At 38.3% G+C, this 24,677-nt stretch overlaps 4 protein-coding genes across 10 annotated transcripts; 2 read left to right on the top strand and 2 right to left on the bottom strand.

Moving 5' to 3' along the window:
- Positions 1–805: 805 nt before the first annotated feature.
- LOC117642674 (ubiquitin-conjugating enzyme E2 G1) lies at positions 806–4,296 on the top strand. Of its 2 annotated transcripts, none has more exons than XM_034381094.1 (6): positions 806–963; positions 1,936–2,038; positions 2,138–2,235; positions 2,343–2,521; positions 2,609–2,725; positions 3,106–4,296. In XM_034381094.1, exons 1-5 carry the CDS (start codon positions 918–920, stop codon positions 2,687–2,689), a joined length of 507 nt encoding a protein of 168 aa, XP_034236985.1. In that variant the 5' UTR covers positions 806–917; the 3' UTR covers positions 2,690–2,725; positions 3,106–4,296. The 2 variants fall into 2 exon arrangements, with proteins under 2 accessions (XP_034236985.1, XP_034236986.1); XM_034381095.1 differs by lacking the exon at positions 806–963 and adding an exon at positions 1,300–1,319.
- Positions 4,297–4,591: 295 nt separating this feature from the next.
- LOC117642672 (vacuolar protein sorting-associated protein 53 homolog) lies at positions 4,592–9,289 on the bottom strand. The gene is made up of 16 exons (XM_034381091.1): positions 9,148–9,289; positions 8,691–8,876; positions 8,400–8,614; positions 8,190–8,310; positions 7,939–8,084; positions 7,639–7,854; positions 7,400–7,568; positions 7,154–7,326; positions 6,766–7,050; positions 6,554–6,700; positions 6,344–6,469; positions 6,160–6,238; positions 5,924–6,072; positions 5,685–5,840; positions 5,445–5,601; positions 4,592–5,359 (listed from the first exon to the last, which is right to left on the bottom strand). Exons 1-16 carry the CDS (start codon positions 9,241–9,243, stop codon positions 5,273–5,275), a joined length of 2,508 nt encoding a protein of 835 aa, XP_034236982.1. The 5' UTR covers positions 9,244–9,289; the 3' UTR covers positions 4,592–5,272.
- Positions 9,290–9,493: 204 nt separating this feature from the next.
- LOC117642669 (Golgi apparatus protein 1) lies at positions 9,494–16,246 on the top strand. Of its 2 annotated transcripts, XM_034381084.1 has the most exons (18): positions 9,494–9,671; positions 9,797–10,224; positions 10,299–10,625; positions 10,705–10,947; positions 11,031–11,211; positions 11,303–11,523; positions 11,600–11,721; positions 11,795–12,068; positions 12,144–12,313; positions 12,390–12,507; positions 12,604–12,812; positions 12,893–13,100; positions 13,177–13,359; positions 13,434–13,634; positions 13,700–13,819; positions 13,905–14,148; positions 14,228–14,334; positions 14,422–16,246. In XM_034381084.1, the coding sequence occupies exons 2-18, from the start codon at positions 9,874–9,876 to the stop codon at positions 14,593–14,595; spliced, it is 3,453 nt and encodes a 1,150-aa protein (XP_034236975.1). In that variant the 5' UTR covers positions 9,494–9,671; positions 9,797–9,873; the 3' UTR covers positions 14,596–16,246. The 2 variants fall into 2 exon arrangements, with proteins under 2 accessions (XP_034236975.1, XP_034236976.1); XM_034381085.1 differs by having other exon boundaries at positions 9,494–10,224.
- A 380-nt stretch (positions 16,247–16,626) lies between these two features.
- Positions 16,627–24,438, bottom strand: LOC117642670 (serine/threonine-protein kinase Tao). Of its 5 annotated transcripts, none has more exons than XM_034381086.1 (15): positions 24,306–24,438; positions 23,071–23,229; positions 22,674–22,962; positions 22,216–22,564; positions 21,963–22,138; positions 21,709–21,871; positions 21,387–21,583; positions 21,113–21,280; positions 20,697–21,013; positions 20,375–20,525; positions 20,056–20,295; positions 19,765–19,977; positions 19,487–19,669; positions 19,277–19,395; positions 16,627–19,199 (listed from the first exon to the last, which is right to left on the bottom strand). In XM_034381086.1, the coding sequence occupies exons 2-15, from the start codon at positions 23,085–23,087 to the stop codon at positions 19,079–19,081; spliced, it is 2,703 nt and encodes a 900-aa protein (XP_034236977.1). In that variant the 5' UTR covers positions 23,088–23,229; positions 24,306–24,438; the 3' UTR covers positions 16,627–19,078. The 5 variants fall into 5 exon arrangements, with proteins under 5 accessions (XP_034236977.1, XP_034236981.1, XP_034236979.1 ...); XM_034381090.1 differs by having other exon boundaries at positions 21,387–21,562; XM_034381088.1 differs by lacking the exon at positions 24,306–24,438 and adding an exon at positions 24,145–24,279.
- Between the last annotated feature and the right edge of the window lie 239 nt (positions 24,439–24,677).

The raw sequence follows: 24,677 nt of genomic DNA, 5'->3' as shown, positions 1-24,677 counted from the left end.
CACACGCGCGCGCCACGTCTATACGCATTACGCTGTCATCACTGGGCAGTTATTGCAGAACTCCCGTTGTATAAACAGAGAAGACGCGGCGGGGCGAGGCGAGGCGACGCGTCCCACAGCGTCGCAGGCCGGCAGTCGACTGGTTTCGAGAGTCGTTTTCGTCGCTCTGTCTTCCTCGGTCCGAAACGGGGACGCCCCATGAGTGTAAGAGAGACAGAGCGACGAAAACGACTCTCGGAATCAGTCTGCTGTGTGGTGAGGGCGAGGCGGAGCCCCATCCCGCGACCATCTGAGAAAACAATTAAATATTGCCTCTGTGCGTGGCTTGGCTTCGCACCGCATCGCGTCACGCACGTGCTGGCCGCATTCGCGTTAGAACAACGCGCTTCGACCTTTGATAAATGCGGGCACTGCCTGTGCTGTGGTTATCAAGATCCGCAAGCGATACGTCACAATCTGACTCGCTCAAGACGAATTTCGTTCATCTGAGAATTCCTTTCGGTTGTAAGTTGACTGACGGGGCGTTTCATTCCTCACTCAAAGTTCTCTGTTACATGCCTCGTTGCGAAGTGTAACTTATAAAGTGCGCATGACTTGGAAGCACGTCGCCTTGGGGTCCTTCGCCCCTCGCCTGCCTTCTTTAGCGGTCGCGGGAAAGCGCAGGGTTTCGCTTTACCGTCGCCTTCCCCATCGCATCGCAACGACTCACGAGCCCAGCCCGCCGCGCCGACCAGCGAATTTCCCGCCACTTGTAGAGTTCGCTAGTGTCGACGGAACGTTGCGTTAAAATTCTCATACTTCCGGTCAGGAAGTCGCGTTCAAGTTGGCGCATGCGCAAAGCGGCTCCATCAACCATAGCCGTTTTCGGAGAGAGCGATTTGTTTTGTTCTGTAAAAATTTAAAGTATTTCTATATTCATGTCAGAGCCACAGTCCGCACTTTTATTACGGAAACAACTCGCAGGTATTGCTAATGACTGCATCAGTGTGGTTCATTATATACTTAGTCCTACTTTTATTGTCTCAAGTTAGCTTACCTCAGGCCTGGTTACCTTGAGATTCACGCTTTCTAACTTGAGTTTGTGCCTCAAATTCCAAGTTCCCATCAATTACCACTTAATTTGCAATTGGTGGATTGCTGACAGAAAGGCCTACTAAAATGTACCCTCAGTGAAAGATTTGACTATGGCGTTTTCGAGTGGGGTTATGGTGGCGGGCACCTATCTTTGTTTGGGGACATGAGGTCTCGGGTGCGATTGCCTGGCGCGGCGCATGCAGCCGCTGGGCGATGTGTCGTGTAGAACGTAAAGAATGTCAACGGTACGATTCAATTTGCTGTCAGCACACTTGACGCGTCTCGCGCGGGGAGCCGATCGAAGCTTGCCCTATGAATCGGATACTTAGGTTGGCAGTCCCAAATTAATGGTCCCAACGGACACCGTTTAGCAACCATACTGGGGCATTCTTTATGACAAATATCAATTATTTGGTAGCCGCGCTCTTGTTCTGTTAGCCCTCTATATCAAACACTCGCACGTCAAACGAGTATGCCATGACGAAGAAAATTAGGTTATGTTGCCAGTGTCAATCTGTTAAAGAGCTGTTCTGTAGTAAAGCTGTGTACTATATTCATATGGAGGTTTGATCCACTTTTGTGTGATCAAAATATTTGAGCACTTTCCCTTTGATTAATGTTTGGTAGTCGAATTCATTGAGCTATCTTCATGGCTGGTTTCCCCACTCTTTTTTTCAAGGTTGCATTTTCAAGGCTCCTTGTGATGAGCTGTTATGTCTTCCTGGGATCTAGACCTTGAAGTTCTATACTCTTGGTTCTATTTTTGGCATCATTGCATTTGTAGCTGCATTCCACTCAAACTTCAATAAACGGTTGCTGTTTGTCTTACATTAATTCTTTTTCTTCTTCTTTTGCTTTCAGAGCTAAACAAGAACCCTGTAGAAGGGTTTTCGGCTGGCTTGATAGATGACAATGACATATACAGATGGGAGGTACTCATCATTGGTCCACCCGACACACTATAGTAAGTTACTCCTTTACCACCAATATGCTTTTAATCGAAATTAGTTTTTACTTTATTTTGTGAATTAACATTGATCTAACAACTTGTGCTTCCTTTCAGCGAGGGAGGGTTTTTCAAAGCCCACCTTCACTTCCCTAAAGAGTACCCATTGCGACCACCTAGAATGAAATTTATGACAGAAATATGGCACCCTAATAGTAAGTTTTATTTGTCTATCAATAGAACAATTTAATATGGTTGTTGATCTTTGTGTCACATTAAATATGCATTTTCATTAATTTTTACCTTCTAATTTCATTTTTAGTTGAGAAAAATGGAGATGTGTGTATTTCTATTCTACATGAACCTGGTGATGATAAGTGGGGTTATGAAAAAGCATCAGAGAGATGGCTTCCAGTGCACACAGTTGAAACTATCCTTATCAGTGTCATCTCTATGTTGGCGGATCCCAATGATGAAAGCCCCGCTAATGTAGATGCAGCGGTATGTCAAATCAATTCCCTCCTGCGCATATTTTATTATTATTCCATTTTTTTCTGTGGTTTCATTGGATTCTTTTATGTCCTGCAGAAAGAGTGGAGGGAAAACTATGCTGAATTTAAAAGGAAAGTTGCAAGAAATGTCAGGAGAAGTCAAGAAGAGTGTATGTAAGAAGGGCTGTGGTTTGGAAAAAATATTTAATGCCAGGTAAGACACCTTTGTCTGGACTAAATATATTTCAAAGCTGTATTCTACACAGAAGGAAATGAGGTGATTTTAGCAACTGGGAGACAAAGTATTGAGGCTGAAATTTTTTAAAATGTATAACCTGGACGGCTCTTCATCTATTGAATTAGCAATAATGCGCAGATTGACTTGAACTACAACAGATGTGGGAGTTCTAATCTAAACAAATGTGATAGGTCAATGACCTTCAGTAGATGGAAGCAATAATGTTTGATGCTTGATTGGTCAAATGCATATCTCAAGAGACACAATGTTCCTTTATCACGTTTTGTTTATTTTCTTTTGTGTTATTGCTCTAGGTATTTATTTTTAATTTTTCTTTATTTCTCTTTTAATTTAAGGAGGGAGCTGCTTCCGGCCAGATCTCAGGGGAAATGCTCATATGCTGCAATGCCAGGCCCATCTTTTGTCTAGAGCCCCGGTTTTCCGTTTTGTAATTTATTTTGTCAACCAAATGGTCTGAATTGCATCGGCATGTGCCTGTACTACTTTATATTCAGAAGTTACTTTCTTCAAAATTGTTTCAACCTGTATTGTAACCTTATGTGGCTGGGGTATGGCAGTGTTTGAGATGTCCAATCATGAGGAGCCGGAACCCATGTGATTCTTTCAAGTCCTGATGGGTGTTTGGAAGTTAGTTGAACTTACTACTCATCCCAAGTGCCTAATCTGACATCTATTCCAAATTAATTTTGCGGGTATTTAATAAATCTGATACATTTTAATCTTGGGTATTTAAGCTTAAATTTAGTCATCTGTTCACCAAATGCACTGTCACAACAAGACTAAGCAAGACTAAATTGCTCTTGTTGCATTTTTGATATTCATTCTCATCTGAGAATTGAAAGTGGGTATCTGTCAGAGCATTTTTTTAAAACTGTTTTTTTATGTGTTTCTACAATTCCTTCAATAAAGTTTGTTTCTTTCCTTTTTTTCAATGGTGCGGCTACTCTTTTTCTTTTGGTTGTACTTCAATTTCCATAGTTCACCATTTTGATTTGGACTATCAATATACCAGTTTTGAACTCGCAGTTTGCTATTTTTCCAATTAGCAGCTGTTTCAATGGAACAATCTTTGTAGGTCTGTGTGATGACTGATGTATCAGTATGGCAAATACAGTGAGCACTCACTGTAAACCTGTAGGAAATAACACCAATTTTCTGTACAAAAAATGTATATAATAGGAACGCTTACGAGAGGTAGCTAACAATTGAAGTAAGCTGAAGGGGATCCAGTCATTGCAATTTTGATATGTGACAGCAAAACACACAAGTGCATGCTGTAGTTTGATGGGAAAACTTAAACTGTGGTCACTTGGACTTCCTGGTGTTATCATCATCAGAAGAATCAAAGACTGTCTGGGGAGCCTAATTTAGTGCATGTGTGATGTCCTTTTTACTATGCATGTAAATAATTCACACTGTGAGGCTTCCTGGAAAATTATGTGTGTCCAGTACAGACTTCATTATTCCTTTATGTTGTATTGGCATGTGTTCTAGAAGGTCTGAATAAATGACACAATTTGCTAGTGCAGGCTGCATAGGTTTTGATATCATAACTCCTTGTTCCTTTGAACTATATTAAATTTCATTTATTCAGTGAAATTTGCTGTTTTGGAGGTCTTTTTCAATGTTTCATTTCAGAAAAATATACCGGTATGCTAATCTAGATCATACTATTTGAAATTTTTGATGTAATACCATGAATTAAATTAAAATGTGTGAAGTGTGAAATGATTAACAATTTCTTGTGAATTACACTGTTTCAAGAAAAATTGTGACTTGAATCAAAGCAGCAAGCACATAGGGTAATAAATGAAACAATGAAATATTTGTATTGTGTTTACTTTCTTCCATTGCTTTTTTTGCTCTGTAAGATTTTGTAAGCTTTAGTACCTTTTCATATTAAAGTTGTTGTCAAACAAAGCTCTCCCTATTCTTTCAATTAAATGATCAGACTTATTGTATAACATGGAACCTATAGGTAGGACAAACATTCAAGGCACCAAAGGATTGCTTTGCAAATTATCAATCCTGATCAGTCCACCACTAAGACAACTCAGACATTGTTTTACTTATTGTTTCTAATGCAGAGCTCTGCATGATGCAAAGAGAGAGGTTGTATGGTTGATTGATCAAGTTGTTTATCACAGATTGCATAACAAACCATTGTGGGAAAAAAAAGTGAGTAAAACCTCATTTCCCTACTTTAAAAATTTAGAGCAACTAAGTACACACCGCTTATGACAAAACAAGTTACTCCCATCAATTTCAAGAGACTCAACATAGGCATTTGTGTTCAGATCTAGGCTCCCTCTTACCTCATACTATATAATGTGGAAGTCAGAAATCACAGTTTATTAAATGACAAACAGATATGAAATTTAAAGTTTCTTCAGGCATATATTAACACATCCATTTCATTCATATAAAATATCCGTTAAAGAAAACACTTGCATATTATTTGGATATTACATTTAAAATATTTTCCCAAGTTTGGGAAATCCTTCAAGTGACATTTGCATTTCGACTAGATGCTGCAGATAAATTGCGGAACATTTCAATATAATGGCTTTGATCCTTCCCACGTATTCCCTGAAAGAAGAGATATAAGATAACAGGAGCACATTGTTAAAACTGTTAAGAGTAAAGAGTCCTCCAAAAAAAAATTAACTTTTACCTTCATTTCAAGCACTCTTTGCAAATCTTGTAAATCAGAGTCAGCAAGGAGCTTTCTAAACTGTTCAACAAATGTGCGAACATTTTCATTTGCTGACATCACTACTTTCAGAACCATTTCTGCTTTTGTCATTCCCTTCACTACAACTTTTGTATAGCTGCAAACAAAATGAGAAATCATGATCAAAAATTCTGAAATGAAATTAATATTATTAATTTTTGCAGTGTCCAAGCAAATTACCTTGCTGGAGCTTTGCGATTCACTTGAGAGCCTATTGATGGTAGATCTAGTAAAACGTTTTTCAGTATGTGTGAATCCAAAAGAAGCTGTTCAGCTCCTGCAGTGCTTAGTGGACGGCATTTGTAAAGATGCTGGATAAACTTGGGGATAAAAGAACTGTAAAAAAAATTTGAGAGCAAATAACAAAAAAGCAAACAAAGTACCCTCCACAAAGTACCATGAAAATAAGTTTAACATACTTAGCAAATTTAACACAAAACTGTGTGAAATATTTTCGAGAAGAAACAAGTTCATTTCTGACGACTGGGACAGTCTGTTTGAGATGGGATGTTATGGCAGTAATATAACTGCTCTGATCTCCAACTGTTTCAATATTGCTCCATTGAATCTAGAGAAGAATGAAGCATTTTCTAAATTAGGTCAGGATGATCTTATTTTGTAAATCATCATGACAACAATCAATCTTGAATCTTACCTTGCTCATTGCTGTTAAGGCTGGTTCACATGACAGCTCTAAATCTTGCACAAGTAGTTGGATGCAGTTAGAGATGACACTGTTGAAAGGAAAAGAAAAATGGTTTATTTCTGAAGAGCCACAACTGGCTTGATTGTCATGAACTGTCATGAAAGACACTATATGTGAGAGGTTGCAAGCTTACTTATGGAAAATGTCTTGTTCTTGACTAAGGTTTATTTTGTCAGCAAGTTCAGGGTCTACCTTCTCCTTAAGTTTCTCTTCCAATTGCTGGGTTGTCTCCAAACAATATTCAGCTGTGGTAAGAATACTGAAAAGGAAACATCCAGTACACTTATCTTACACAGTTGGAAAATATATTTTACCACAAAGTGCAATATCCAATGGCACTTACCAGCAAACACGAGCTTGTTCTTCGGGAGAGTATCTTGATACATCACCTTCCTTCAAAAGGCTTTGGAATGTCTGTAGATTCTGTATAATGCTCACAGTAGAAAGATCTCTAGTAATACTCCCTAAAGAGGCAGCAGTCCCTCCAACCCTGAAAATATTTAAAATTAAGACCAGAATTTTCTAACAATTCAAGGACAGATAAGGGATACTTGCTTTGGTAGGCTGTTTTGTAATATTCTTAGTGCATATTCTCTCAAGTACTTTTGGAATGTGCGAGCAAGACCCAGCATTGGCTGACCAGTGCTCAGTTGAGTGCACTGAACCAAACATTTTCGATAAAATACAAAGAGGTCAGCGCATGAAGGAAGTACTGCAGCACCACCTGAGCCACTATCAGTTTCCACGGCTGGGGGTACATTAGCTGCGGGTGATGGGCGCTGCAAAGCTTGTGATGCTTTCAAATCTTGAACAAAGCGTTCCAGTAAGTCAGCTAGATTTCTGCAGAAAAAACATAGAAACAAACATGCTGTATGCTGAAGTGGTTAACTACGGTATAGCATGGGTTCAAGACCAATGCCAGATCAATTGATAGAAATAATACCTATCCAAGCTTTCAATATAAATGTAGAGATATGCGTCAAAGCAGCCTCCAATCAAACCATGGAAGGGTGATGGTTTTGGTTTCTGCTCGTTCTTGGATTCTTCCCCTGAATCTGCTTCGAATGGATTTGTAGAATCAGAGCCTTCCTCAAAAGGATTTGTGTTAGTGGGGACCTGCCACATTATCAAATAGAGTAAGAAAGACATATAAACTTTTAAACTGAAATAACATTTGAGGAGATTGTACCTGGGGAGTTGATGTTGGCTGAGGAGCATCACAGTTTTCTTGCAGTGTAACACCAGTGAATCTTCTGGTCAAGAGGCTTTCAAAATTTGCTGTTCTCTGAATAGCATATAGAAGTAATTTCACATCCAATTCAGAAGTACGTTTTGCCATCAATTTAGATAGTTCAGTCCTGTGAGTAAGTTTAAATTAGTAGCAACATTCTTTAAAACTTGGGAATTCAATTTTATTGTATCACTTACTTTGTAATGTTACAGAACTCAACTGTTATCCTCTCAGAAACCTCCCAACTGGCAGGAAACATATTGCCTAGACGCTCCTCTAATTCCAAAAGATGTCGTTTCAGCCATGCATAACGTTTATCGATTTTATCTAACCAAGCTGTATCTTGATTTTCTTGGAATAGATGCTGGTATTCATTCAGTTGCAGACTAATAAACCATCTCAGAAGCTCCCGCCTGAAATGACAAAATTAAAGCTACATGAAACTGAAATTAAAACCTCGAGTAGTTCAGTTTTCTATAATAAAAACAAGCTCTTACTTTACTTTAGGATCCAGAATAGACACAATACGACAGGCATCAGCAAGCTGCCGACTGGGAGCAGAATGTTTTGCATTAGGGCCAGAGAAGGCATCATGAAAGTCAATTGTTATTTGCTGAGCCAGCTGAACTTGAATTTGTTTAACCTGGATAGTGAGGGACATCATTTTTATTTGGAGAGTTGTAGAACATAATCAGCTTAACCCTTAAAAAAAATTGACAGAATAAATTTACAGTCTAAGTATAATTACCCTATCAGCAAGATCTCGAATCTGTGGAATATCCATATAATTGTTGAAATGTTCCATTACATTCATGATGCCTTGAAGGGGCATAACAATGTCACCATATTGTCGCTTTTCCGTCAGTGTTCTAGAAAAAAGGAGAAGAACTTGTGAATGTGTTACACTCTATAAGGTTTATAAAACAGCAGCTTGTCAAGACACACAAAGAAAACTTACTGAAGAGAATCAACACCACCTGTCAACATATGCAAGTGATTCAAAGTTGTAATGGCAGCTGTTAGATTCCTTTTAGCTGTATCAAGTTGTTTAATGTCTCGTGTAATTTCCCGAACCACTTCTTCTGACTGCTCTGCTTTCCATTTTATATCTTTAATGTGCACAAATAGTTGTCGTATGACCCGCTGAGCGTCTTCCAAGGCAGTGCGCCCATCCTACAAGGATTGTTAATAGTTAGAGAGATGTAATCAATCAAGATTAATTTTTTTCTCATGTCTGTTGTTATATTACCTGTCCCACATTGCTCTGACCACGAACAACAGAGCGAATTTCATCGTCAATAGATTGAATTTTCATTTGCATGTTATTAACTACTTCATCAATGCTAGACAGGGACTGTTCTGTCGGGAAAAGTGAGTTGATATAATCCACTTCATTGAAGTCTGGCTGGTCTAGGGGATCAGTACTAGGTAAGACCTAAAACAGAGAAAAGTGAAAAAATAAAACAATATGTCAAAAATATAAACATCATTAGCTGTGAATCATCAAGAAAAGAGGGAAAAACGAAAGAGATGAGTTAAAGAAATCTTCAGTTGAAACTTTGTAAATCATAGTAGTAGAAGAATAAAACGAGGAAACTTTCAATTTTTTTGACAGATTATTAGAGGTTATGGGGCACATTGTTTACGTGGAAATGAAGAATCAAACACAAAACACACACCATGAAAATTTTTTTGAGACAACACACCTGTTCAATGGCCTTCTCCACTTCGTCTGGAAACGTTATGAATTTGATAGCATCCTCATCTTCGACAAAATAATCATCTTCGTCGGCTGCAGCCATAATGTTGACCCTGTTTATCCCCTCACCCCCTTCCCCTGCCCTCCCCTTACCCAGCCAATTAGCCAACATTGTGGATAGAAATATAAATATGTGTAATAGTTTCTCCTTGTCCTCCCATTCCTTGGAGTTCTTCCAAATACTTTATTTTCATGTTCTCCTGATGGTTCGGACCTTTTGGTCATTTAAACGAGGACGCAGGTGACTCGGATCTTTCTGAACTTTTCACAATGGGGTTGGTACTGTTTTCGTCGTCTGGTGTCTGTCTGTCTTCGTACTGTCTGCATCTTCTTTCAATGCAAAACACTTACTGTTATCATTGATTCGCCCCAACTTAGGTTTTCTCTAAACAACGACTTGCGTCCAATTTTATTCATAAACGCAAGAACTTTATATTTTTTACTGCAATTTGTGGACTGAACCGGTGTAGTGTAAGTTCTGCTGCTGAAGAAGTGGCGTGAAGTGTCAGTTCTCTTGCAGCTGCGTTTTGGAATGCAATTACACTATAAATACGACAGCAAATGTCTTAGGGAGTATGGAAACCGCACCTTTTCAGATGACACCGAGTCGCCCCATGTAAACATTCGGTCGTGACGTTCGTGTGAACGCAAAGGGCCTGTCCAGTGTGTCAACATGGCCGGTATCGGTGCTGGTCGGCACCAGGCCAGTCTCCTCTTGCTTTTCTGCTTCGTCTGTGGCTCACTCGGTACTGCTGACTTCTGGAGCGACAGCAGCAGTGGCAGCCGGTCTGAGAGGCCGCTGCATTGGTTCTTTGAAAGGAACGGCGAAGAGCCCCGGCCGGCCAGCGAGTCCGTCGGCGTCGCCTCCCCGAGCTCGCTAACCCTAGTTAGGCATGTCAGGAGTGCCATTCCCACAGGCCTCCTGGCAGCGTCTCCGCAATGCGCCCAAGACTTGAAGTCACTTTGCCCTAAATTCGGACCTGACACGGACGACCTCTCTGTTCTGGAGTGTCTACTGGCGAAGGTGAGGAGGAAGGCACCTGCTGCTATGATTGACTGAGTCGCTCACTATCTCACTCTGTCGTCTTTGATCTGCAGATTCCGGCCACAGTTTCCATTGACTGTCAGCATGTTGTTCACAGTCGGGTCATGAAGATAATGAATAATAAAAATCTGGAAGAGGCTGCTGAGCCTGTCTGTAAACAAGACGTACCCAAACTAAACTGTCCCCATACAGATCAAACTGGGCAGCTGTTGTCTTGTGTTTTGGACCATATTGAAGATATAAACTCACAGTGTCAAGCTTTTTTCCAACGTGTTGAACGAGTTGCATTTGGAGACTTTCGGGTATTTTCAAAGTTTATGACAGACTGTGCAGATGATATTGAGATTCAAAAATGTGGCCGTCTACAAACAGACTCAGAGGTTTGTTCAAAGTTTTACTCAAATGTCTTTATCATGCAGCAATGACAAGACTAGGAATAATAATATTTTTTTGTTTTAGTTACCCTCTCAACAAGGCACTTTAAACTGCCTACAAGGAGTCATTGATAACCTATCTACCACTTGTAGACATGAAGTTCTACATTTGTCAGTCTTTCAAGGAGATAATATTCATCTTGATCGTAAACTTAGTGCTGCTTGTTCTGATGACCAGAGGAGATTTTGTCCAGATGTTCAACCTGGTTCAGGAAAAGTCTATAAATGCTTGCTTCATTATCGACTGGATCGTTCCATGTCACAGGCAGTAAGTGAATGTAAAATTAGGTTGTTCTTTGCTTTATTGTTTCACCCCAAGCAACAAAAACTCTGATGCCTCTTTACTTTTAGTGTCAAGACCAATTAGGAAAGTATCAAAAATTGATTTCTCAAAACTATCGAGTTAGTCGTGGGTTAGTGAGGGCATGTAAAGATGATATTCGGATGTATCATTGCCGAAGAGCCCCACCAGATGACAAGGACATTCGTCTGGCCAAGATACTCCTTTGCCTTGAAGGCTTCATTCGAAATGGTTTGTGCAACAAAATGCAAATATTATTGTTTTTGTCTCGTGTTTTTACGCCAGCAATTCTTTTAAACCAGTAATGTCTTATTTTATTAAGGATCCAAAGTATCAAGAGATTGTCAAATGGAAATGATGGAACACAGGAAAATGCTTATGGAAGATTATAGACTATCACCTGAAATTGTCACTGGCTGCTCAGAAGATATTAAAAAGTACTGTAACAGCCTTGAAGCTGGAGGCAAGACAATCCATTGCCTGATGGAACATGCAAGGCCGAAACGCAGACGAGATAAAGTTTCTGCACAGTGTCAACGAGCAGTTAGTATTTTATAACTTTTTACATTCATTAGTTTATTTGTTTTTACTGTTTTGTTTATTTTCATTTATTGTGTAGCTTGAAGGTCTGGTAAAAGAGGTAGATGCCGGAGAAGATTGGAGAGTGGACCCTGTTTTACGTGAAGCATGTAAACCAGTAGTTGATGTGGCATGTCAGGAAGTTCGAGGAGGAGATGCAAGGTAAGCTCATTGAAAGTTTAGTGTTGTAGTTGGTTTCATCATCGGACTTTCTGCAACTGTAACTTTCTCGCAGGGTCATGAACTGTTTGATGGACAAACTAGGAACGCCTCAAATGACTGAGGCTTGTGAATCAGCTCTTCTTCAGATTCAGTACTTTGTGGCACGAGACTTCAAACTAGATCCTCAACTTTACAAGCAATGCCGTGATGATGCGGTGCACTTATGTCATGCCAAAAAAGTTTGGTATGATGACTCAGGACAAATGGACCCTGAACGTGGTCCTCTTGTTTTGCCATGTTTGTACCGCAATGCTTATCAGAGCCAAAAAGATCAAGGAGAAAGAAAGGTGGAAATTAATTCATTTTTGATTCACATTACTATCTGGTCCAATGAACTAATTTTTGTGTTACGCTCGTTTCAGTTGAAAAAACAATGTTTAGAGGAGGTACGAAGAGTCATGCAGCAAAGAGCAATGAGCGTAGATCTTCTTCCTGATGTAGAAGAAGCTTGCTTAGATGATTTAGCAACATATTGCTTTGAAAAAACAGGAAGGGGTCAGGAAACATTATGTCTCCAAGATAACCTTGAAAAGTGAGTCTCCTCTATGTGTTTCTAAAAATTCTGTGAAACTTTTTTATTTAAATACTAAATTTGTTTCTTCTCTTAGATTGCGTCCCCATTGTCGTGAAGTCATCAGTAATTTTACTGAGACCCAAGCAGCTCATGTAGATCTTAACCCTGTGGTTGCTACTGCTTGTAAAGCTATCATGCAAAGGCATTGTGAGGCAAGTAAAATTCTATAGCACGTGAAAAACATCTTAAAATTTCCCAATTTGAATGGTTTTCATTTTCATATGTAAATCTTACTTTTATCATTGTAGGCTGAGTGGAGGAGTGGAAGAGATGAAGGTGATATGATGGATTGCCTGATTAAACATAAAAATGAAATGGATGTTCGAGAAGACTATAAATGCCGTGCTGCTATTGAACATTTTCAATTAATTTCCATCAAGAATTATCACTTTACTTACAAGTTTAAAGAAGCTTGTCGGAGTTTTGTAATACGCTTCTGCCCTTCATCAAAAACAAAGTAAGTTATACTCTTGCCCTCTTTTTTTATGAAAGCAAACTAAGCCAAATTTTCTATTTTGTTTACTCATGCTTGTCCAGATATGATGTTGTTTCCTGCTTGAGTGAAGTTGTGCGAAATGATACCATAAACGAATCACGTCATAGTATTCCAAAGGAATGTAGACAGCAGCTGAAAGCGCAGCTGTTTCAACAGAGGGAGAACCTAGACTATGATCCAAAACTGAAAAAGGCTTGTTCTGATGACATTGCTAAAGTTTGTTCTAATGTACCATCAGGAGCAGGAAAGGTAAGAAAGATCAGGTCACTCTTAATCCTGTTCAAATGCTCCAAATAGCACTAGTTACAGAGTTGTTTTCTTTCAGTTATTAGAATGCTTGCGCATAAATCGTAAATTTCTCAATAATGAGTGCCACAAAGCAGTTTTTAAAATTGAACAAGAACTGGCTTACAACTCTGTGGATTATTCTCTCACAATCAATTGCAAAAGCATGATAAACACATTCTGCCTCCATGAGCCCGAGCAGCGCATTCTGAACTGTCTCAAGGTACTTCTTAAAAATAGAGCAAATAATTTTATGTTATTTGAGGATTGTCTACTAATTACCTACTTTACTTTTAGCAACACCGAGATGATGCCGTATTTAATGAGGACTGTAGGAAGATAGTTATTCATCGAATGATAGAGCAAAACACTGATTATCGCCTTAATCCTGATTTGAGAAAATCATGTCAACCAGACATTAAAAAGTTCTGTAAAAATGTAATTCTTGAAGCTAATCCAGATGAAGAGCTTGATGGCAAAGTCATAAATTGTTTAAAGGTAAGAATTGATAAAGCCTGAACAAACCTGCTGTTTCAGTCCTTCACTTTCGATTTTTTTTCTAGGTCAAGTTCCGAGCTGCTAAGCTACGTAAAGAATGTGAAAATGAGATGGAACTAGTCTTACGAGATGCAGCTTTAAACTACCAACTAAATCCTCTTCTCAGCCGCATGTGTGAAAATGATGTAAGGTTCCAGTCTAGTTTTAGTGTTAACATAAGCAAACCATGTAAACAAAGTGTTTAACAAAAAAATATTTTTTTTTTTTCAGATAAAGCAGCTTTGTGGAACAAAGTCAGAACAGGAATCTGAGGGGTATGCTCAAGGTGCTGTTGAAGAATGTTTGAAAGACGCTTTACGCAATGGTCAAATTATTGATAAGGCTTGTCGCATTGAAATTCTTTCTCTTATTGACGAGGGCCATGTTGACATTCATGTTGACCCTCTTCTGTACAAGGCATGTGCTCTTGATTTAAGGAAATTTTGTTCAGATACAGAACAAGGTGCCGGAAGATGTGAGTTACTTCACTGCTGAAATGTTTGGGTAAAATGTCCAGTCTAGATTGTTTCTTACCTGCATTTCAATGATTCCAGTGATCCAATGCCTGACCCTTCAACTACCAGTTGCTACAAGCCCTCTTCAACAAGATTGCCGCGATAAATTATCTCAAAGGCTGGAACTATTCAGCTTTGCAAAGAAGGTTTGTGTTTTCTCTTTGTTCGTTCTTTCGTTTGTTTTCCTCTTGTAAGGTTTTGTCAACTTTTCATTTTGCTTCTTTTTCTTTCAGGAGGCTGCCATTAGCATGCCTCGAACTATGGGTGAACTTTATCACCATGTCCAAACGTCTCCATCTAGTAGTTACTTTATGTTAGTGTTTGCTATTGTTGTAGGCGTTACATTTATGTGTGGTACATTTTTTGGTAGAGTTACAAACCGAAGAATGGCTCACAAAAATAAATAAACAGGTTTAGTTATCAATTCTTGTTTCCCTCCGGGAGCTGAGCAAATGTGTATTTTGTCAATGACAGTGTAATTAAATTTGAAAGCCTTTTTTAGAATTCAAAAACATGTAACAAAAGTTGAACATCTAACTTGAAATTGAAATTCTGTTTAGTGTCAACTGCATGCTTTTCCTATTTTTGTATACCGGAATAGTGTCCATTTCCTGATAAGTTCTGTGAGTAGGTTATTGAAAATTGCATCCACTTGTGTAGTGTTTTAATTTGTGAGGTTCCAATTCATTTATTTCTAACCAGCCTTTCAAAAGATCTCCTGTTTGTTAAATAAAATTTTGTGATAGTATACACTTAAAGGATTCTTCTTTGTAACAAAATTACTTAATTTTTTGTTAGTCATGTCTGTAACTTAACAGTTAGCTATTAACTCCTTCAAAGTCGGCCCTCATTTTTGTCAACTGATTTCATTTCTGAATACTTTATATCACTAGTACACATTGCACAGCATTCCATGGAACAGAGATGCTTAATGTCAAGTTCAATTTAATTCTGGTTTCCTTTTTACAGATTTCTGGTTTGTGCTGCCTTTGAATTTTTAGTTGGGCCGGTGTTATAATTGTGCCATAAATATTTTATCTTTTTGTTTGTGTGTTTGGTGGGGGCAAGGAGCTAAGGCTCGTCATGAGTTTTGTATTACTACCGACTCCCATTTGAAGTTTGTGTGTGTGCATGTGTGTGTGTTTTTTCCCTTTTAAATCTCTTATCTTGCCTGTGTTTTGTTTGTTGTGTTGTCTTGGTTTATTGCAACTGCTCTCATTAATGAGTGAATGATTTTGAGCTCAAAATTTAGTTGCTTCATATTTTTTAGTAATCTAACAAACAACATCAAAAAATCTGAAAGCCTGAACCATGTGGGACCACCATATTCCAAGTTTCACTTTTGTTAGCTTGGTCAAATGCTCAATTTTGGGAATGTTGCCTTTTCCTAAAATCTTCTTTATTGGTTCTTTTAATCCGTCTGTGTAGCAAACCTTAACATATGGCATGAATGAGGTTTTGTTTTTAAAATTATTCAAACTGTTTACTTTAGGATTTAAATTGTGATTCTAGAAATATAAGTTATTAACGCTTGCAATTGTTTGGTAAGTTTTAACAATTTATTCAAACATAACTTGCACGTACATGTTTAGATGTGGGCTGGTGGTTTACCATCATGTTTGAAAATAAGTAATTTGCTTCCAGGTTTGTTATTTTTCCTAGTTGATTAAGATTGCACTGTTTTAGTAGGTGTTTGATATAGAGTTTACAGACAACTTCTATTCGTATTCGGCACTTGTCCAATCTAAGACTGATGTAATTGATAAGCTTGGGTTAAGAATAGGTTCAGAAAGCGCTCCCCTACTAAATGATGATAAACTTCTGACCATAATGTTTGAGCTTAATGGCAGTTATTCTATCTGTTAACTTATTCTTCAGAAGAATTTTAATGTGGAGTCACTTTCCTAGTTGATGTAGTAGAGCATTTTTACACAAAGCACTCATTACTCATTTTACTGTAAAACTGTATGTATGTATATTAATTTCATGTGTATGGCACTTTGCTTCTGCATGGTAATTGAGACTGTGATGTGATTAAAATGGTTTTAAACTGGTCAATCCTTAAAAATCTGTTCCCTCCATTCTCTCTTTTTTTTTACGATGACATGGTTGCTTAAGGAGGAGCACTGTGTTGTGCTTGGTTACATGCGTGATGTGATAGTTCCTCATTTATGTGCAACACCTGAGAACAGTGACCTCACATACTCGCAAAACTTCCACTCAGCTGCTAGCCGGCTCTGTGATGGTTGCAGGTTTAAGAGTGAGGGAGGCTTCAGTTCTAGCCTTCAACCAATTAAGACTGGGTCTAGGAATTATGTATCATTCCCCAATGTGTGGAACCTATGAAAGTGACTTGTAAGGCAAGAAATTCAGATCTAAACAATACTGAATGAAAATGGGGTGGTAGAGCAAGGAATCAGGAAAGACAAGCAGAGAAGTTAAGATTAAGTAATTTAATGAATATCTAACTAATACAGTATCACAAAAATCTTGTCATATAATGATTTAGAGTATTAGCAAATGAATGCTATAAAGTAAATGAATTAAAACTCTATGTATGAATTGATGGGTGGATTACAAGCCGCATATCAGGGCAGCCATGTAAACCATTCTTTCTCAACCACCCCATCGTATAATATCTCAATAACTCTTTTGCATGGTTGTTTTAGTCAAGCAAATTTCATGAATGATGAAGGGAGTCCACATAGCTTCTGCAATACAATTTGGTTCAAAGCTTCTTACATAAAGGACAAGATCTCTTTATTACATGTTATTAAGAAAAATTAAGACCAGACTAGACTTATATCAGAACTGGCTGAAAACTTCAGCACAGTTCCAGACAATTGTGGAAAGCACTATTAACATTTGATTTGTGATATCTCACAAACACTTAAATTTCATACAATGTAATCACCTCATGCGTCACTAAATGTTCACATTAAACTGAGATACACAGAAGATTTATACATCAAATATTAAAGATTAAAACAACAACCAGGTTTGTTCTCATTTCTTAGCTTGGCTGAACCAACCACATAGCATCAGGCAAGGCAGGCACCAATATTTGTTGAAGATTTCTCACGGCTGAAAGCAATTTACACATGTCCAACCAGTGAATATCAAAACAAACAGGCTTAAATTCCAAAAATTAGATAAACAAAAAAAAAGAAAAAAAAAAAAACGAACAAAGTAAGTAGTAATAGTAGTATTTGAACCACCGGGAGAGGAGAGGCCGGCCAAAAGAAGAAGCAGTTAGTAAGACCAACTTGCATTATGATGCTATGAATGGTACACAATTTGGTAAGTGATCCATTCATAATATACAATGACAATAGAAACATATGCCATTGAAGCATTATGTTACTACAAGTCAAACTGACTGTGATTAATTGTAATTAATAATGTACTCAAGTATATTTCATCAAAATCGAAAAGAAAAATAATGAATGTGAGCAATTGTAGAAGCTTGAGCACACATCGGTTGGAGTAAATACACTTTTAAACTAAAGCAAGTAAGGAAAATGAATCAAAAATGGGAAAAAATCCATAAAAATATGCTACGTAACTGTTGACATTAATTGAATAACAATAAAATTCATTACAAACTGTTGATATCCCCATGAAGCTCAATATTTCCTGTTTGACGTAGTCAAAGTTTCAAGAAGACCATGCTCATACAATGCTCAGCCAGGGTAGCTGGGATTAATTGAGCAGAACTTTAATGTGGAAAAATATTACATATCAGTTTGGCATCAGTAACTGGGCAAACAGTCCATAACTTCACTAATGGTTTTGTAAAATTTGCACTGGGCACTGGGCTTATCCTTCTTTATGACTATACTACAAGCAAAGGTCCCTACAGCCAATGATTGCCAGCCCTTCTTGAGCCTTGACTAACATTATTCATTATTCTAAATCTAACCTGATGCTTCTCTCAGCGCTCCTACAAAAGCTGTGCTAAATATATTATATTCTTCAAATACCATAGAAATCCATTCAAACTCTTTGCTTTCAGTAAAAACACCAGCAATACACATATTCTTCCAAAAAAAAAAAAAGAAACAAAAAAGATAAAAAATGAAAAAGAGGAGAGAGAGAGAGAAAAGAAAAAGGAACAGCGATATATCACGTAATGGAAAACAGTGGAAAGAGCAATGTTTTAAAAATACAGATTTGCGTTTTAAACCAAAACACACTGAATCAATACCTAATATTTGATAGCCAATATTATGAACAGACAATATCTGCACAATTTCAATACGTAGCTTAATAAATATCAGAGTCACCATGGCAGTATACACATAAGTCAAATGAGCGGAGTATGTTTACCTATGCAACAATATTCTAAGATTTAAAAGATGAAGGTTACAGACACAATTTATGGGTATTAGCCCTCTTATACTATCTTGCTTAAGACAACAAATCAAAACCTTTCCTTCAGTAAGTTTTAAAAAAATAAGAATACTAGTCTTGTGGTGTCTGTATAGGCCCGCATATTTCCCACATTGGACCCTGAGTCAACTTAACACTTTCATGATGTACACTTGCAACAAAACAACAAACAATTCCACGAGAAAAACAAAAATACTACAGTAAAACTCTCTTATAGTGGAACTCACTCATCTGTCTTTACATGCCCACTAACAACAAATTATTTTTTTTTAAAAAAGGCAGCAAAAACAATAAAAATACTGGTTAAAATAAGTGGAGTCCCATTAGAATTTGTAGGTTATAAGCGTGTTTTACTGCATAGGTTTGTTACTCTGTAGCATCTCAACAGACCAATTTACCTCTTGCAGAATCACTTGTCTCCAACAAATCAACAACATTGCTAAAATCAATATTTCTTTGATACAAAATTAAAATAAGAAACCTGCAGCTATGCCAACACTAAAGACTTCCTGCTGGGAATGAAGCTGAGCTATTGCTGTGTGCTAAGCTCAGCACACTTCCCGATAATGATTCGTCATCAGGGTATGACTCTTTTGATGCTTCAGCAATGGCAAGGGCACTGAAATAAACAGACACCATTAATATAATATACAGTGAAATGGTAAATCTAAATAAATTTTGAGTATGAGGTTCTACCTGAAGCCAAGACGGGCAGATTCTTCATCAAACTGTTCTAGTTCGCGATCTTGTCGTTCATGCAACAACCGAATTCTCTCAGAACGCTCCTGCAGGAACTGTTGAGTTTCAACTTCCATCTGGAAATAAAAAAGACATGTAATCAGACATCAAACATAGCAAAGAAAAGACTGAAAACAACAAGCATGTAAATATTCCCCTGGAACTGACCTTCTGTTCCAAAAGTGCCCTTCTGACCGAGACACGATCTTCCAGCTCCTTACGCTCCCTATTTCTCTGGGCTTCAGCCTGCATCTTATTCTTGGACTGGTATGCCATGAGAATTTCCAACTCATAGTGCAATCTGTCTTGCAAATGATGACATTCTACTTCTTGAGACTCGTCCAAACGAATCTAAAACAAATGAATGACAAATGGAAAAGATGAAATCATTTAAAACTGAGACTAGTCGAGTGATGCAGAGAGAATGGGTATTGTCATCATCGTACCGATTGCTTCTGGAGCATTTCAGCAATACTTTGTTCATACTGATCACCAAGAAGGGCTAACTTCCGCCTCTGTTCTTCCTTCATCTTCTTAATGACAACTTTCTGCTCATCTTTTGGAGTAGTTTGAAGAATCTGAGCCTTTAATGCCTTGTACTGCCTCGTTTGAATTTTGCAAGTTTCTCTGAACTGCTTGCGGATTTGCATTTCTTTTTGCTGAAAAAAAATTAAGGAAATATTAGGACACACACAGACACAGCCTGAATAGATGCACACCAACTGGAGTCAACCTACTTTCAAACTCTTTGGTTGTTGCTTGAGTTCAAGTGCATGCTTCTTCCGTAACTCTCGTTCAGCGCGCTGCATATAATCCCGCTGGTTGCTGAGTTCTGTGTGGTGCTGACGTTGAATTTGTTCCTCTCTCAACTGGTGGACAGCCTTTTGCTGACGATACTCAAGCTCTTGAGTTTTCTCATGGTGACGAAGCAACATTGAGTGGGCCTGCTCCAGCTGTTGTTGCCTCTTATTAAGCTCCTGCTTGCCAACATTAAATATGATAAGCAAGAGTACAAAAAAGTTATGACATTAGTTTAAGCCAATTAAATGTACTTGCCTCTCTGAGTAGTCCTTGCTCTAGGCTATGGAATGACAGCAACTTTTTTCTACGGAATTTCCGCATCTCAAGATCTAAGTACTCCTTCTGACCCCGAACAAGACGCTGCTCTTCCTGAGCCTCAATTTGTTTCAGATTTTCTTTCTGGGTCCTGGAGAAAGAAAAAGAGTGTTAAAACAATACCAACACATTCATACTAACTTACAAAAAAGTAATTAGCTAGAGATTTAAGTTTTTGGTCAGTCTTCCATGCATGGTGCAAAATAGCCCAGGAGATGACTTCTACAGTTTTTCTAGCTAGTTATAGTAAAACAATACTTACGCTAAAGTAGCATCTCTTTGCCTCTTGGGAGTGGATTCGTCCATTGACAATTCTCGCTTCCACCTTTCTTTGTTTGCTTTGTACTCTTTCTTCTTTTGAGTATCAAAAGCCTTGCGATCTTGTTCTTGGCGTCCTGAAATTTCTTTCTGTAATTTCTTATCACAGCTCAAGTTGTGTTTAACTTTGCGTTCCAGCTCTTGTTGGTGCCTCTGCTGTAAACGCTCGAGCTCTTTGCTGAACTGCTGAAGAAGAGTGTCATACTCCTTGTCCAAGACCCCTTTGTGGCCCTCCATCTCCATCTTGCAACGTTCCTCAAGCTAGGCAAAGAAGGAGAAGAAAAATTTAAATCATACTCTAAATGGAGCTAACAGACAGAATATAAGTATAACTCCTCTGAAAAGCAACCAACTACATACCTTGATGAGGGCAGCCTGGTGCTCTCGGCGCATTCGCTTATACCCAGTCATTTGTTCATGCATTTCCTCTTGCATATGTTCCTTTTGCTGCTTTGTAACAATTGATGTTGTTCTGATTGTAGCAAAATTGTTTGCACCATGATCTGCCAAAGCTGTGGAATTCGATGCCTGAAAATTTAAACATGAGATGTAAAGATGGATAATTGGAGACATTTTAACACATGTAAATTCAAGACATGAGCGCTTTAATTCTTATACACGGATAAATATATACCTTGTGTCTGGCTCGCATAGAAGCGGCATAGCCATCATTTCCATCCACTGCTGGAGGTAAACTATTAGTAGAAGAGCTCTGGGAGGATGCACTGACTCCCATGGAGTGGATTGAATGTTCTGAAGTAATGCTGTTGCTTTTGCTGCTGTCCCCACCAGTCTGCTCGTCTGGTGTTTCTGAACAATCAAAGATGGGTCCTGACAAAACGATATTGACGTTTCTAAAGGTTCAATCAAACTACTTTTTTTTTTTTTTTTTAATGTTTAAAGACTAATTATTCCACACAAAAGACCTACTTAAGGGGTAAAAATGTTTTACTCACCATCAGCGTCACCTGCAGTGCTCTCATTTTCAAATGCGTCCATCATGAGTATTTTTTTCATTTTTCTGTAATTCAGATTGTCAAGGTCTCTGACGGCAGCTTTAGTCCTCTGGATCAAGTCCAACAGAGCATGTGGAGAACGTGGTCTGGTCACAAGTTGATGCTGTAAGAATAGCAATCACCCATTTATTTAAATGAAACAGGAAAATTGCAGACCAAGGGATGAAAGACAAACTGCCTTGTTTGACACTCACCAATAGAAGCTTCCCAGCATGAGGACGTTCAGTGGGGCTCTTCTGCAAGCAGGAATCAACAAAATGCCGAAAGATGTCTGTCCAGTCTTGCGATTGCAGTACTGGAGTGTCATTTTGAGCAATATGGTACAAGGCACTCATGGCATTCATGTTGAAGTAAGGTGGTTTCCTCTCAGCTGTAACAGGTGCAAGGTGATGTGATGAGATAACTGCTGTCATGAAATAATTAAAGTAAATAATAAGTTTTACCCACCTAGCTCAATACAAGTGATGCCTAATGACCAAACATCAACTTTTCCATCATACTGTCCTTCATCCATAGCAAGTATGACCTCTGGTGCCATCCAGTATGGAGTGCCAACAAAACTGTTGGCTGGACTACGAATACTGGCAGAGCCAAAGTCAGCTAATTTTACTGTCCCATTTTCCGTAAGCAATATATTTCCTGCTTTGACGTCTCTGTGTATTCGTCCAAGTGAATGAAGGTAGTGCAGGCCTCTCAAGACTCCTTCACATATTGCTGCAATTTCCTCTTCTTTGAGAGGCCTTTTGTGTACTTCTATTATATCTGAGGCTGAGCCCAAACAGTATTCCATAACAAGCTAAAAAAATTGAAAAAATAAAAAGATTAGGTAACAGCTACTTTGGAAAATAGCGTACTTACAAAACCTTTGATTTTACAAAGTGTATTATGTTTTGGTGCCTACTTACCCATGCTGTATGGTCCCGTAGAAAACAGCCTTTATACTCAATTGTATTGGGATGGTTAAGTTGCCGTAAAAATCTGATCTCCTTCAAAATATCTTGCCATTTTTCCAAACTTTGCTTTCCCAAATATGACATTTTCTTGATGGCAACAACTTCACGAGAGATGAGATTCCGGGCATAGTACACTGCACCGAAGCTTCCATGGCCGATTTCCCGCAGGTCTTCAAAAATCTTGTCCGGGTCATCTTTGTGAAAAAGTTCCGAAACTTCAGGGTCCTTTAAACTTCCGGGCCTTGGGATAAAAACCACTCATTAGGAAAGAAGGAATCCTCAGAATTCATAAACAAGATAATATTTCAACCAAACCCATAATCATTGGATTTAGTCTCAGGCAGCATACCTTGGAACTGCAGGCATAGTATGGTGAGCTTATATGAGTTACTCAGGGAGCTCCTATGCTCCCAGTCTGCTGTTGGATGGCACCACTTTCCTCAGATCTCCACCAAATATCAGAGATCTGAAATGCTGTCAGCCATTGGATAACTCTGAACGACGTTACCTGAAAACAATTTTTACAATTACTAAACAAATTTTGATTAAAGATTGTTATTTGCTTATATTGGTTGGTGTTCATTCCCTTGATACTAAAATAAATAATTTTTCATTACTGAGAGACCATTAATTGAAATGACTACAAATGAAAGACAAGATGGGCCTAATCTTACAAGGTGCACTACTGACAATATTATCGAAGCAATATTCTGTAAGTCTTCGAAATGTTTGAATGGGCATATTTCTGATAAGATGATTCTGGAGTGAGTTAGTAAGCATGGGTTTTTCTGAAGGAAACCAGATGATCTCTTCCTCCAAGTGAAAGGTAATATACACACACCACCATCTAGATCAATAATGGATCACAGTGGTAATGACATCTTATAAGTAGACTCACTTTAACAAGAATCACAATACCCAAAGAGTTCGAAACAGTTAACAGATGCTATCGGGGAAAAAACTTGAGTAAAAATATATGAAAGGAAAGGAAATGGAGCATGATGGTGTTGTATGTTTACAACAAGCATCTGGATGCTACTGACGAGACGAGTACACAAGTTGCAGGTTAGAATAGTCTTGGATGGTTTCAGAACTAGATATCGATTGAAGAGGCAATGAAGCACGTGTTCAAAGGTTCATAACTACTAACAGAAAGTTACATTCGTTAAAAATACAACGGAGGTACATCTCATACTCCACGAAGTGAAAACAAACTTCAACCTAGACTTGTTATGTCTCGTATAGCAATCGAACTGACGTGACTAGATCGGCAAGTTTCAATCATAACCCGTTGGAACAAAATCTATTTGAGCAAATGTCCAAAAAACAGTCACTACTTTACATAAATATGCAATATGAAACAGTCTAAATGTCAATGAAGCCTACGCTGAATGCAAGACTGACTGCAGCAGACTGGTCTCACAAGTGTTTAACGTTGTTTGGGTTGAAGAGAAGGCAACCGGGAGTAAAAATGGACCAAAAGGAATGTTAGGTATCCAGGCAACCGCTTAGGTATTAAGTATGTGACACCGCCAACAACTTAGTTGACATTTTTGCATTTTATCCACGAATATTGCCACTTACCATCGAATTTTCACATCCAAGATGGCGACCTACCTGCGCAGACAAAATATAAATTTACGTTGGTAATGGTTTTGGATACTTTCTGCCTTTTCAGGTATTATATTTATGACAATCTGACGTGACAAGAAATTTATTGCTTTCTTTTTACAAGGAAATGTCGATAAAGTTGGAGGTGTTGCCCCGAGAACAGGACAAGAGAAAGAGATACGGAATTCTACCGTAGAACTGGTTGTCATTTTCGAAACCATCCTCTCTCGAAAAGGAATAGTGATAAAGGATATTGAATCTTTCTCCTCATGGTTTCAAATTATTTCTTTTGAATGGTAAGTTAAAATGGAGGGAGTTGAGGAAATGTAGAGGTGAGAGATCCGT

Source organism: Thrips palmi, unplaced genomic scaffold (genome assembly GCF_012932325.1).
Source record: "Thrips palmi isolate BJ-2018 unplaced genomic scaffold, TpBJ-2018v1 HiC_scaffold_16, whole genome shotgun sequence".
NCBI classification, from domain to species: domain Eukaryota; kingdom Metazoa; phylum Arthropoda; class Insecta; order Thysanoptera; family Thripidae; genus Thrips; species Thrips palmi.
Note: the sequence above shows the minus strand (reverse complement) of the source record. Positions and strands in the feature narration are given on the sequence as shown.

Excerpts from the sequence above, each read along its gene's own strand:
- LOC117642674 (XM_034381094.1), top strand. The coding sequence starts at position 918 with ATGTCAGAGCCACAGTCCGCACTTTTATTACGGAAACAACTCGCAG. Across the intron at positions 2,236-2,342 it reads AGAAATATGGCACCCTAATA|TTGAGAAAAATGGAGATGTG; the intron begins GTAAGTTTTATT and ends TTTCATTTTTAG. Across the intron at positions 2,522-2,608 it reads CCGCTAATGTAGATGCAGCG|AAAGAGTGGAGGGAAAACTA; the intron begins GTATGTCAAATC and ends TATGTCCTGCAG.
- LOC117642669 (XM_034381084.1), top strand. The coding sequence starts at position 9,874 with ATGGCCGGTATCGGTGCTGGTCGGCACCAGGCCAGTCTCCTCTTGCTT. Across the intron at positions 10,225-10,298 it reads TGGAGTGTCTACTGGCGAAG|ATTCCGGCCACAGTTTCCAT; the intron begins GTGAGGAGGAAG and ends TTTGATCTGCAG. Across the intron at positions 12,314-12,389 it reads CTCCAAGATAACCTTGAAAA|ATTGCGTCCCCATTGTCGTG; the intron begins GTGAGTCTCCTC and ends TTCTTCTCTTAG.
- LOC117642670 (XM_034381086.1), bottom strand. Across the intron at positions 22,565-22,673 it reads TACGGGACCATACAGCATGG|CTTGTTATGGAATACTGTTT; the intron begins GTAAGTAGGCAC and ends CAATTTTTTTAG. Across the intron at positions 22,139-22,215 it reads CATCACTTGTATTGAGCTAG|CTGAGAGGAAACCACCTTAC; the intron begins GTGGGTAAAACT and ends CACCTGTTACAG.
- LOC117642672 (XM_034381091.1), bottom strand. The coding sequence starts at position 9,243 with ATGGCTGCAGCCGACGAAGATGATTATTTTGTCGAAGATGAGGATGCT. Across the intron at positions 7,855-7,938 it reads ATTCTGGATCCTAAAGTAAA|GCGGGAGCTTCTGAGATGGT; the intron begins GTAAGAGCTTGT and ends TTGTCATTTCAG. Across the intron at positions 6,701-6,765 it reads TTACAAAACAGCCTACCAAA|GGTTGGAGGGACTGCTGCCT; the intron begins GCAAGTATCCCT and ends AAATATTTTCAG.